Here is a 13,338-nt window from a genome sequence, read left to right on the forward strand (position 1 = left end):
TATGAATTTACAAGGTAGAGAGAGAGAGAGAGAGAGAGAGAGAGAGAGAGAGAGAGAGAGAGAGAGAGAGAGGGAGGGAGGGAGGGGGAGAGAAAGAGAGAGAGAGAGAGTTTAGTGTCATGTACCATTAAAAGTGGCCAGCCCACGTGGTCTTATATGGCATAAAAATAGACAGTTGGCAGACTTTCACAATTATATCAAGCACAAAGAGTCCCCTTACGTAGCACGTAATAGAAACTGAGCCAAATAAAATGGCTTATACTGAAACAGATACTTGAGTCTTTCTTCCTCTGACATTGCAAACAGATACAGCCACATCAGTTTACACAACAACCGAATCCTCAAGTCATGAGACAAAGGAGAATGAAAGAAAAAAATATGTTAATTGTTATTAGCATTTAAGAAACACAAACAAAATGTCTGCTGTTTCCAGAGGCAGAGTACCAGACCTCAACTCTGGGCTTTGATCAGGTTGAATATGACGCATGATTCAGCAACCAAAATTATCTTTCAACAAAATATAAAGTAAGAGCCATTTCGAGTGCATAGATGTAGGTCACCAAATTGACCGCTAGGTGTCACCATTGCATCTGTTCACAAGCTTAAGTGAGTCTGAGTAGCCCTCAAGGGGTTCTTGGTCAGGCGGCAGAGCGCTGTTCAAGGCGTGGCTCATTCGGCTCAACCCAAACGTTTAACTCCTCAAGTGCCTTCTTTTTTCTTTTGCTTTGTGTTAAACTATTTCCTTGGCGGCTTTAATGTTATATTCTATATTCAAGAATTGTGTTTTATGTATTCATTGCACTGTTACAGCTGGCTGTAAGATTTTTTTTATGTAGGGTGTGCGAATGTTAATGAAGTTTAAAAAAGAAAAGTCGCTTAAAATTCTTGTGGGTCGACTCAAACGTTTAAATTGGCCCACACCTCGAACTGCGCTCTCCAGCCAGGGCTTACTCAGTGAGTATACGCAAAATACATGCGTCGTTGTAGTGAAGGGAAAGCGGACATGGAATAAACGAGCCCTTTGCGATCACCTTTCCTGTGACAGTAGGTTGCGGTAATCACCGAGGAGATGTAATCCGCCAAAATTCTAAAAGTAAAATAAAATGTTTACAGGTGTGCAAGCCGACAGAGCAGGCATTTGTTTTTTTTTTTTACCGGGAGTTCACCGCGTTGTGTTTATTGTTTTTGAAAGGGTCGAACACATTTTGGAGAATTTGTTTACACCTGGAGGAACCGTATAATTTTGTAAACAAAGATACATAAAAGCAACGACAAAGGACTTATTTCACAAACCAAATCAAGCGCGTCAACCATCACGGCGACCAACAAAAGGTAAGCATCGCTACGAATAATGGCCGTTTAATTTTATTCAGAAAGTTAACAGTTGCGATCGAAAAAGTTTTTTGGGGGGGCGTGGCGGGGGGCATTATGGATTCGCACCCAGTTGACATCAACATTATTCAATTGATGTCATATTGATGTTGAGTTGAACGTAGGACCGACAGACTTCTGACAGACTAACTTGAACAGTTTTTCTGCTGACAACAATTCAACCTGCTATACTTTTGTGATAAGATATGCGTGAGAGATATTTGTTTCACAGTATATTCAACGTTGAAATAAATTCACTATGTAGGCGATATGACACAAAACAGTTTCATACACCACTTACTGACAACTGGGCAAAAGGCAGAAGCGCCACTGACTCAAAAAAAAAAAAAAAAAAACAATCTTCCAGAAACATGCACAGAACTACATCCGAGTAATTGCTTTATCTAATTGTATCTGTCATTTATATAATGAAGCTAAAGATTTCAATTGGGAAGCATCAAGCTGTTGTGGGATAGTATATTTTAATTAATTAATTTATTTATTTTATAAAAAAAATGCCTGTATATTTTAAAAACAAGCCAAAAAAAAATACTTAATAATCAACAATATAGCAGGCTGCGAACGGTAAACCTGGTGGACTGTATTTACATATAAATGTACTTGAACACTGACTAACCCACAAGGCACTCTGTGAACATCAACTCAACTCCGGATTAGCATGAGAATAGTGTGTTAGTGCGAGAAGGTCAGTAGTTCAGTTCGATCCTACACCAGCTCATGCTCTCTCAACTTGACCTCATTTTGCCCTGCACACAGAGCTTGGACCCAGCTCAGTCACCACTACCTTACTGCGAATGGTTGTATTAGTAGCTGTCTGTTTGACTCCCCCCTGATAACTGGATACAGCATGGAGGATAGCCTCACCTTCTTGTACTTTGCATATGGTAGCAACTTGCTGAAGGAGCGACTGCAGCTCAAGAATCCATCTGCAACGTTGCACTGTGTGGCCAGACTAAAGGTATTGTCATCTAAAGCTGTCTCACAATAGACTTCATAGTTGTACGCAGACAACTCATTTCTGTTTCAGGACTATAAATTAGTATTTGGGAACTATAAAGGCCACGCCAATGAGCGGTGGCATGGAGGTGTGGCCACCATAGAGCGCAGCCCAGGAGATGAAGTGTGGGGTGTGGTGTGGAAGATGAACAAGTCTGACCTCAAGTCTCTAGATTGGTAACAAATCATCTCTCAAGCAAATTTGACACAGTGTAAAGTTTCCCCTGTGAAACTGACGCGTGTGTTTTTGTTTGTCCAAATGTGCACACACAGTCAAGAGAACGTCATGTTGGGTGCATACAGCCCTGTGGAAATATCAGTAAGGACAAAAGGCCAGGAGCTTAGTTGTCGTAGCTACTTGATGAACAGCTGTGTGTATGCCCCTCCATCACCACAATATTTACTGGTAAGTGTGCATTTATTTATTACTTTTGTACATATTTGCCTTCTTAATCCCCTTTGTTTTGCTCAAACACGAGTAGGGGACATATTTCAGAAGTCAAAGTGGATGTCACTTGCCTTTCTCCCAGACAAGCTAATAATGACAATTGATTCCTTTCATGGTCTTCTCATGTTTTGACAACCATTCTGGAACAGAAAAGGACATTTTCCACTCAGCCCCCACAAAGTTGGAAGCGTACAAATATTATAAAATTCTTTGGGTTTTCTTCACTGCATGGTTTAAGGTAATTTCCAATTCCCACAAGGACTAATGTAGTTAGATTAATCTGCTGATTAATAGCATTTTGAAGTAACCAAATCAACCTTTAAATTATTTAAAAAATTACAATTGTGTTGCCGGGCATACTGAAAATAGAATCAGTAATGAATACATTTTGTAACATAACATCGCTTGTTTGCCCTCACCCTTTTCCTCCACGAACCATCCAGCAAACGGCTTCATCTGCTTGCGCCCATCGTCACCTGACAGTTATCGACCAATCGGTCACATTGCACACATCTCTGCCACGCTCTATGATCACACTGTTTGTTTGTGAGCATGCCAGATTGTTCTTCTGCACATTGAAAGCTTTGGATAATGTGCGTATTGCTGTGAGAATGAAAGCAGATGAAGACAGTAGGTCAATGGCTTTGTGACCTTTGCTTTGTCCTCGACTGCATATTCAGTGTATGCATTAGGCCACCACGTGGACCACTTTTTTGTTGTATTGGATCCCTACAATATAAGAGGTGATATTTGCTCCCTTGAAATGCTGATCTTTTTAGCACGCAGGACAACAAAGGTTTCTGTATCCAGCCGTGTGTACGGCAAACGAATTTATAGAATCCTGTCAGCAAATCAATTGGCAAACAGTAATGATTGATAATGCAGATAGTAAGAATCCAGACATTCAATCTCTCTCTCTCTCTCTCTCTCTCTCTCTCTCTCTAACGCATTAACTCAGGTGATTAATCCCAAAAATTTTAACTCAGTTAAATATTTTAACTCAGTTATTTTAACTTGATTTACTTAAGAAATAATTTGCATACTTTGCAAATATTGTGCCATATTAGCTGTCTTTAGCACGTCTCAGAACAAAACACTGTGTTTAAGTTACCACTGGGCCTTGAAAACCAACACTGCTGGAGTGTGGCGCTTGGTTTTCGAAAATAAATGTCTGCATAGATGTCTCTCGTATTCAAGAATACAAGAAAGCTATTAGAACAGTCTTTGAATTAAACGTATGATTTTGCATCAATTCCAAGATATTATTCTAGTAAATATCCGTTATAAGCATCGCAAAAAATAGTAGTAATGTGATTAATCATGATTAATCATGAAATTTATGGTGCTTAATTAGTTAAAAAAAAATGTATCACTTGACAGCACTAATATATATCAGTCAAAGTGTTTATCTCCACATTTGCAGTTCCTCATTTCCGTAGTAAACAAAATAGGTGCAGTGATTGTACAGACAACATTATGAATGCCAATCGCAGACACCAGAATGTTTCAATAGACCATCTATATTTTTAAATTTCTCACTGAAGGTGATTGTGATGGGAGCAGAGCAAAACAGATTGCCAAAAGACTACCAGGAGAGGCTAAGAGCGATCAAGACCAACAAGTATGAGGGTCCTCTACCTTTGATGGTTGAGCTGGAGCTTGAGTGAACCAGAGAAGCAGAAACACACTCCTACCGCATGTGTGGCCGGACCCAACTGACTGCATTTCCCGCTTTAAATGGACCAAAATCACATACAACTGAAATCTAACATATTTATGTTATCCTGCTTAGTCATGCTTCATTTATACGACAAGATGGTGCTTGATGTACTGCGCTTGTATTTCAGTTATAGGAAGAAAGATCTCATCGCTTGCTATTAGCTGCGTAAAGAATTTGTTTGAAGTTACTTGAACTATTTTCGACAATAAAATGTTTGATGCCTCTGGCGACAATGAACATCCAGTCAATGTATGCTTTTGCGAGCAATCATCTCTGGATCTTCTCAGATCCCAATGGAACGAATGTTAGACTCAGATTTTTCTGATCTTGATAATGCCTATACGGACTTGCTGAGTACCATCAATTGCTGTTACATCCTTCCTCAGTCTCGCTTTCCTCCATAAACTTGACATAATCTGGCCTTCAAGCAGGCAATGGATCTATTAAAAATCTATGAAACAAAACTCTCGTTATGTTCCGTCTTTGTCTCACTGATTCGTACAGTATGGTGTCTTTAACCATTCTCTGTCTCGTGTTTTCCCATCTTGCTAGTGCAGAGGCACTTAGTCAACTTTGTTTGTAATCTTTATTTTTCTTTGCATGTTCGCACGCTCTCCCTCGGCATAGAGGAATCCATTGCCTCTGGTTCATGGTGCAAGATTTTCCTTGTGGCATCAGTTCTCAGGCCAAGGCTTGTTTTCAATCAAATTTATACGCTCAGGGTTTTGGGAGTCGATCGGCGATTAATGACAAAAAAGAAAAACAATCTGATGATGGAGCAATATTTATATAGAATATTAAGGTGTGTGGGACAGGTTTTGGACACATTTTAATCTTATTATTATAATTCTCGAATTGATACACATTAACCAAGTATTTAATGGATTCAGCGTTTATGCTCCGAAGCACTTCCAGCGCCACGATGAAATTGTGAAGGCTGAATATAGGATGTCAGCAAACCACATTGTTGATTTTCTGGCTACAAAGTGTGTTTGTCGTAGTCTTCTGATTCATTTCGTTTTTTGTTTCACTTGATAACATTGCTGCCTCCTAGCAGTTCTGGCTTTTGTTTGAACTGACGGGAGGACAGTGTTTGTCTGTTTTGGTTTCCCAAGGTTGCCGTTTTGCACGAAAAAGAGGGAGACATGTAATTGCAACTGCTAGGAGCTGCATCGGCCGAGGAGGACACAAGTTAAATCTCGTAACACACACACACACACAGACGGAACAGTCATCCACTTTGCCACCAACATCAGCAGAAGCACATTATTTGGAAGTAGGGCTACTTGAATTAGGTTTTGCACTTGTGGACATTTTCTCAGCGAGACATCCAAGACCAACACACCGCTCAGTATATTTTACAACAAGCAGATGTTAGTGAAACAAATGAGCCAATTCAAGTAGCAACTGAAAATAACAGTCCAGAATGCCAATCTCTAATTATTGCTGCAAAACAAAAGAACACACAGAAGAGGGCAGCTTCTGACCATAAATATAAATTCAACCACTCTGTCAGCTGCAAACAACGTGCACCTCTGACCCAAGTTCCTTACACTTCAAAACACACCGCAGACTGATTATGTCACCAATCAGCCTACTTCCAATCATGGCAAATACCTAGAACGCAGTCAACTCACAACAACAGGCCTCACCAGGTTTAATGACCAACCTGTGACCTATCAGGCATGGAACTCATCCTTTAAAGGCACCATAATAGGTTTTGATCTGTCCATTTAATTTCTGCGCTACCACAGTGAAAACTAGCTAAAAAAGAGTAAAGCAAAGGCATGTGCCCCGAAGCTGGTTTGACTACGGCCTGGGAGAGATTTGAGGATGGCTCACCAGAGAAAATAGGTCGTTCTCTATTTGGCAAAATGGAAAGTCCCCCCCCCCACCACCAATAACAGCCAGAGACCATTTCAAACTTTGTGACTTAGCTGACCTGTTGTTAGCGTAGAGATTGCCAAGCTGGATGGTTTCTTACCTAGTTTATTTTATTTATTCAAGAGGGATCCACCCACTCATTCACAAACTTTCTTTCAATACAAAGAGAAATTTAAGATTTATGGTTGATCATGAAAAGTCTGGATGAGCACAACCAAATCCTCAGAAAACACAAAATTTTGTTTCTGCAGCTGCAACTCTACTGACCATCTTGCATGCTCTTCAGGAGCCCGATAAAAAGCCAGATCATTTGACTCAGGTGTGTTGGATGAGGGAAACATCAAAAACATGCAGGACAGCAGCCCTTGAGGGCCGGAGTTTGACAATTGTGCTTTAAACAGTGAAAAAAAAAAGTCTCCTTTAAATAGTCCCATAATGGCAAAAGGACAACATATTTTGCAGCATAAACTACGGCCCGGGGGGCCACATGCGGCCCGTTAAACGTTTTAATCCGGTCCGCCGAACATGAAAAAAATTAAATGAATAAACCTTGGTAATGGTTTATATTCTAAATACTGTGGTTTTTCAAAGACATATATATTGCTGTAATGCTTTTGTTCACTTTCATTTAAAATATTTTTTTTTTCTTAGATGAGAAAAGGTTACCAAAACATTCCACCCATCTGCTCCTGGTCTGGCCCCAATGTCAAATTTTAGAACCCTTTCTGGCCCGCCAATCAAAACGTTTGCCCACCCCTGCGTTAGAAGGTGTAGGTGTCCCTCTCATTGGGAGCATTTGAAGTGTTTCAAAGAGAGAAGTTAATAGTATTGCCTTTCCCGAGGAAAGTTGTTTATTTGCTGATGAAACACGTCCCCTCACCCACGTCATCAGCCAACCAGGTGGCTCTTAAGCTTCCACATGCAAAATGCTCTCCCCAACTGATTTTCTTTTGCAGTCCTTTTGTATGCACAAGCAGGGTCGTGTCAAAACTTCACATAATCACCATGTGTGTAACAGAAATATGCAAGATGTAGGGCAGATCTCTGCCCCCTCTGTGGGAGGCGAAGGCAAAACAAATGCAGCTGCAGCTCAGAATCACACAGTCGACACATAATCCCCAACAGTGCAAAGTTGAAAAACCTTCAAGAAATATCGAACTTCCAAATACTCATGATACATGGCTAAAATGCAATCAATATACAATGGCACAAGAATTAATGAGCATTAACGATATGCCAGCCAGGGATCCTTTATGTGACACAGGAAGGAAGAAATATTAACTCTTGCTATGATACTTGTAGTGGAAACTTAACAAATCCATTACAACCCATTTTAATGCATTCTAAGTTACACACAGTCACACGTTGACGCAACCTCTGAGCTCTGCCACCCAGTCACATAATGACACTTTTCATTACATATCTTTATTTTGACTGGCAAGAGCATTTGTCCCAATTAGATTCAAAGCAGCGGGAGCTGTTGTATTCTTCCTTCTGCATGAAGAATCTGCCAAGAAATATAACTGAATTCAATTTGTATCAAGCAAGATCAGGATGTTTTGGTTCAACGGGCACAAGTCTGGACTCCACTTTGCTTGTTAATGTTCACTTAACAGTTTTCTGCTTTCCCATAACTGTGCAGCTTACACTGAGAAAATAACATGCCACAACGATAACTGTGTTTATAATGTCAGATAGCAACAAAAAGGGCAGCATTTAGGATATGTACTACATAACATTAGTTACTTTCAAAGAACTAAGTAAAAACAATGCATAATTTTATTCCCAATGAATGGGACACTATTTTCTGCCAATTCCCTTGCTACATTTTGAATATATTTGATTAATAAATGGAAAATAGGTCTTTCATTTTACTTGAAAAAAAAATCATAGAAAAAATTTCCTCAGAACTAAATAGGTTTTTGAAGCAATTCTGTTGGTCAGGTATAATGTACTGGGTTTGGGTAAGGATAATTTATTATCATTAATTCAAGTAAATTGATAGGATTGGGTCCAACATAATTTACCTGGGTTGGGTAAACGCAATGTATTCAGGTTTGTAGAGTTTATTTATACAAGCTCAGTCTATTAATAGTAGCCCAGGTAAAATTCACACCATCGGTTGCACATTGTTAAAATGTGTTAAACATCCATCCATCCATTAGCTGAGCCGCTTTTCCTCACAAGGGTCGCGGCGTACTGGAGCATATCTCAGCTGTCTTCGGGCAGTAGGCGGGATTCACCCTGAACTGGTTGCGAGCCAATCGCAGGGCACACAACAAACGGAAAACCATTCACAGTCACACCTAGGGACAATTTGGAGTGTTCCATTAACCTACCATGCATGTTTTTGGAATTTGGGAGGAACTAGAGGAGTACCCGGAGAAAACCCACGCAGGCACGGGGAGAACATGCAAACTAGACGTCCAGTAGGCACAAGTAATTTGCATCTATTACTGGGCTCCCTCAAAAGAGCATCAAACACCTGCAGCTCATTCAGAACACTTCAGCTTGGGTTATGACCTGAACAAAAAGATCGGAACATATTACTTCAGCTATAAAGGTTTTAAACCGGCTCCCAATTAGCTTTTTAAAATACTGCTACTGGAATGAAAATCACGGAATGATTTGGGTCCTGAATACTTTTAAGAAATGCTGATTGGATAAAGTAGTGGATCCCAAAGTAAACATGGTAAAGCTGCATTTAGCCATTATGCTTCACACAAATGGAATAAGCTGCCAGAAGTGAAGTCAACCCCGAGTTTAAACACTTTTAAATCGAGATTAAAAATCTTTTTTTCTCTCAAAACTTTGATTAAGGTCATCTAAACAATTTTAAAGATTTTTTTTTCTTTCAGATATTTTAGAAACACACTTTGCCTAATAATGTATGCTATATATGACCTTCTGTGACCTCAGAAGCAGAACTAAATCCCACTTTATCAGCCACCGACAAATGAACGCATATTGGCGGGGGTGTTGGCTCAAACAACTTAGGTGGGACACAGCAGGGGGAGTGCACATGGGCCATTCAACATCCAGCTGCATCTCCGGCTCAGAGTCATAACAAACAACTAATACAACGACTAAACTTTCACCTCAGCTTTCAAGACAACATTTTGGTTGAAATACAACACAATGTCTTGCTTGTCTCATTTAATTATGTTATTTTATTATCTATATTTGCCCTGGAGAGAGCAGCTCTCCAATCTTGTTGTACACTGAGTATCATGACAATAAAAGGCATTCTGATTCTTCTGTACCCCGCCTATTGAGCTTGGCTTCAGCTCACGTATGGCTCTAATGAGGACAAGCTCGATAGAAAAAGGATGGATGGCTCTCACAGGAGATGTTACAAACTCGTTTATTGTCATGTTATCAGCCTTTGACTTCATACAGTGCACTTCTGGTGAGTTCTTGACCCAGTTATTTCAGATTTCAATTGCGCCAGGGTGCAGAGGTGGGACGTGTATTGTGCTGAAGCAGATTTCTCCCATATCTATGTGTAACTTGAATTTTGATTTCTAAGGAATTTTTAATTTTGCTTCTGACATTTGAAAACAGATATTTGTATGTTCTACTCCGTACTTTATAAGAACAGGCTCAATTACTTATTTTCAGCGTCCATAGATGATGACATGATGTAAAAAAAAAAAATAAATAAATAAAAAACAACAAACTCTGTGAATTTTACTCTGAATATTTTACTCTGAAATGTTAGTCTACTGGGACCAAATGTAGTATTTTTAGCATAAAATGTACTCTACAAAATGTACCGTGTATAAGGTGGAAAAAACGCACAGCAGACACACAGAGGAACACGAACCAAGGAGCATTAAGGACAAGAGAGACGCAAGAGATTTGGAGAAGGAAGACATTCCCCATCTGCGACTTTATTAAAACCAATTATTGGACGTTGTCCGTTCCAAGAAGGATTCATGACAAATATGTTCGCTTGTGTTTAGCATTTGGCATTAAATAATATTTTTTATAAATAATGTTTCTTATTTAGATTTTGATGTTAGTCAACCCAGTCCAATTCTAGAGCACATCAACAACCACGGATTAGGATGGGCAACAAAAAACTCAGTTGAGTGTGTAGCAAAGCTATAAGGAGAGCACATTGTTTTCATAGCATGTCCAATAAATATTTTGTCCTCTAAGTACACACGCTATGCAGCTTAATGACAGAGTAGAACTATTTGAGGGGAGGAGATGTGCCAATACAATCTAATTACAATTGATAGTAAAAAAAATATTTGTATTATATTATATATATTATTATAATATTTGTATGTGCGTACTTTTGCCACCCCAACCAATGTGTGCCATAACATCAAAATTGAATGACAGTTTTACAATGGTGCATCATTTTGCTGTGCAGAATTAGAATTGCCAGGCTACATTGTGTAGTTAACAGGTAATACAATACTGTATTGAACTAGGAATGAGTGTTAGACAACATTGTGTACATCACTGATAACAGTGTGGAAAATAGGTTGAAGGTTGCGACAAGTGGAGCACCAAAAATTTCCACCAACGTGACCTTTCCACCACAGCTGTATCTTCAGTTGAATGTATGCTGATTTGACTTTTGCCCTAAGCTACATTATTTTGTGCCCGGTTGGAGGGGGGGGGTAGCATGAGTCTAACTCAGCTGGCTACGGGCAATAGGCAGACTTCACCCTGAACTGGTCGCCAGCCAGTCACTGGGCAGACACTGAGACCAACAACCATACTTGGGCGGGAACCGGACCTGTACCGCCTGCACACACTTCAGGTGAGTGTTCCACTACACCACCAGCGACGCAACTGTTTTTCATATTTGACATATAGAAATTATACTAACTTATTAATACTCGGGAGAAAGAAATGGCTCTCTCATTTTGGAGCAGAGTTTTTCATTTTATTTTATATTATTTTTATGGGACTGTACAGTAGATCGATTGGGTCTAGCCATTGTTATTTGTTGTGCATCACAACCTTAAGCATGCTGTTGGAGTCGTTCACAGTTTTTTTTTTTTGCATGTTCATGACTGTCTATTTTCTTTTCTGTTGTTTTCGAAGTATTACTGGCCATTGTGCAATATTACTTGCAGATTCTACAATACTAGAGAATATTACTTCCAGGAATCATGCAATATTTTACCAGTCATCCAGTAACAACAGCTTTTGGACTATAGACAATGTAATATTGTGAAAATTCCTCTTTTTATGTGTTTATAATGTTAACTTGTGCATGAAGTATTCTTTTTAAAATGCAAAACCTTCTTTCTGACAGGTGTCAAATCCAGGTCCAGAAGGTAAACCCTGGCACAGTTTGTCTTTAGCCACAGTAGCCACATGTACTCCAACCGTCAGGTAAACGAGCTCTTTAGTAGATGCACCTGTGGCTAACGAGTTAAATTTAAATTTAAATTCTGACAGGGTGATGGACCTGGATTTGATACCTCTGTCAGATTGGGGATTTTACTTACTTGGACACCAATTATTAATTGAATGGCCAAGGTTCCATAGTTTCACTTTCTTGTGGAAAAAAAACTGCTTAACACGTTTATTCGAGACATTCGTGCGCTGACAATAGTGAGTCTCCTCCCCCAAAGCCGATGCATGATGCATACCAAGTCTGAGAAGGACACTCTTTACATTTAAAATGGGATGACCATTCTTAATACTTATACCATTCGTATAAATTAAAAACAAAGGTCAGTGGAATTCAGAAAGTGAAATACTGCTGTTCCTGCCTGGATGCAGCAGCCAATCATAATTCAGCACCGCGTGTCCTGCAGACGATCATATTGCAGGTGGTGTCCTGCCTTCAATTCAAGAAGGATTCATAATAAAACCTGAAGAAATCAAACCAAGGCTAACTTTTATTTAATCACATTGCATTGCCCCCCCCCCCCCCCCCCCCCATTTTGTGATTATTGTTGGGATTGATGACTTGGGACTTGGAGTCACTTCCTAGAAATACTGAAGAGGTGAGGAAGAAACACTCATAACACACAAGATAATCTATTAGGACTGTCTTTCAATAACGTTTAATAAACAAACCTTTGCTGAACTTGATCAGAAAGGGGAGGTGGGTGGTGTGGTGTGGGGCCAAAAAGCTGAAATTCTGCCTGATTGGTGATTTGTGTGTAACCCACTTTAGTTTTGAAAATTGTTGACACCATGCTTAACAGTTCTCACTTATATCTTAACCAAAGACTCCACTCATTTTATACCTTAAAATGTTTTCTGAATATTTTTTTAAAGAACATTTTTATATGGATACCATAATGTGAAACAACGATGTGCCAGATCCCCAAAGGAGAGGTTGAGGTATGGCATTTAAGTGTAAATTATGTCAATGCCAAATTATATGAAGTTGAATGCCCAACACAAATCCTGAAGTATTTTTTTTGTAGTTTTTTAGAAGTATTTGTTTGAGAAACCAAATGCTTGCTTTTGCATGTTCTCTATCAGAGATGGATTTGTAAATTTGTGGTTCTCAATAATCAACTTTATCAACAAACATTTACGGAGCAGCGTTATGTAACCATATTTGCGCCATTCCTCGCAAAGGTTCAATTCGTAAGCCTTAGATTTACATAAGCGCTTAACCTCAAAGTACAATAAAAACACATAATTGCTCTGGCTCGTAAATGTATAGCCACAATCCCAAAGGCAGCAATGAAGCAGAAGTAGGTTAACTGAGGCAAATGCTGTTGTGCCATGTGTTTTTCTCTGTTGTCCTCAGAATGGTTACGGTGAGTTCTTGTGAATTGTAATCAGTGTCATTATCATTAGTCAACCTTCGGTATTTAAATGGATGTTAAGCATACTGCATATACAGAGCTGGGCACTTGACCCTTTTTTGTCGGTCAGTCCCCCGCTCAGAGGCCGCTATCTCTGT

At 39.4% G+C, this 13,338-nt stretch overlaps 1 protein-coding gene across 5 annotated transcripts; it reads left to right on the forward strand.

Moving 5' to 3' along the window:
- Positions 1 to 661: 661 nt before the first annotated feature.
- ggctb (gamma-glutamylcyclotransferase b) lies at positions 662 to 4,783 on the forward strand. Of its 5 annotated transcripts, XM_088306952.1 has the most exons (7): positions 663 to 954; positions 1,046 to 1,113; positions 1,193 to 1,332; positions 2,149 to 2,350; positions 2,420 to 2,565; positions 2,662 to 2,794; positions 4,381 to 4,783. In XM_088306952.1, the coding sequence occupies exons 4-7, from the start codon at positions 2,240 to 2,242 to the stop codon at positions 4,501 to 4,503; spliced, it is 513 nt and encodes a 170-aa protein (XP_088163078.1). In that variant the 5' UTR covers positions 663 to 954; positions 1,046 to 1,113; positions 1,193 to 1,332; positions 2,149 to 2,239; the 3' UTR covers positions 4,504 to 4,783. The 5 variants fall into 5 exon arrangements, with proteins under 5 accessions (XP_088163079.1, XP_088163078.1, XP_088163076.1 ...); XM_088306950.1 differs by having other exon boundaries at positions 663 to 1,113; XM_088306951.1 differs by lacking the exon at positions 1,046 to 1,113.
- The last annotated feature ends 8,555 nt before the right edge of the window (positions 4,784 to 13,338 follow it).

The sequence above is a fragment of the Idiotropiscis lumnitzeri genome, chromosome 10 (assembly GCF_059441095.1).
Source record: "Idiotropiscis lumnitzeri isolate Australia: NSW breed Sydney's pygmy pipehorse chromosome 10, RoL_Ilum_1.0, whole genome shotgun sequence".
In the NCBI taxonomy this organism is placed as follows: domain Eukaryota; kingdom Metazoa; phylum Chordata; class Actinopteri; order Syngnathiformes; family Syngnathidae; genus Idiotropiscis; species Idiotropiscis lumnitzeri.

Excerpts from the sequence above, each read along its gene's own strand:
- ggctb (XM_088306953.1), top strand. The coding sequence starts at position 2,240 with ATGGAGGATAGCCTCACCTTCTTGTACTTTGCATATGGTAGCAACTTG. Across the intron at positions 2,566-2,661 it reads GACCTCAAGTCTCTAGATTG|TCAAGAGAACGTCATGTTGG; the intron begins GTAACAAATCAT and ends GTGCACACACAG. Across the intron at positions 2,795-4,380 it reads CATCACCACAATATTTACTG|GTGATTGTGATGGGAGCAGA; the intron begins GTAAGTGTGCAT and ends TTCTCACTGAAG.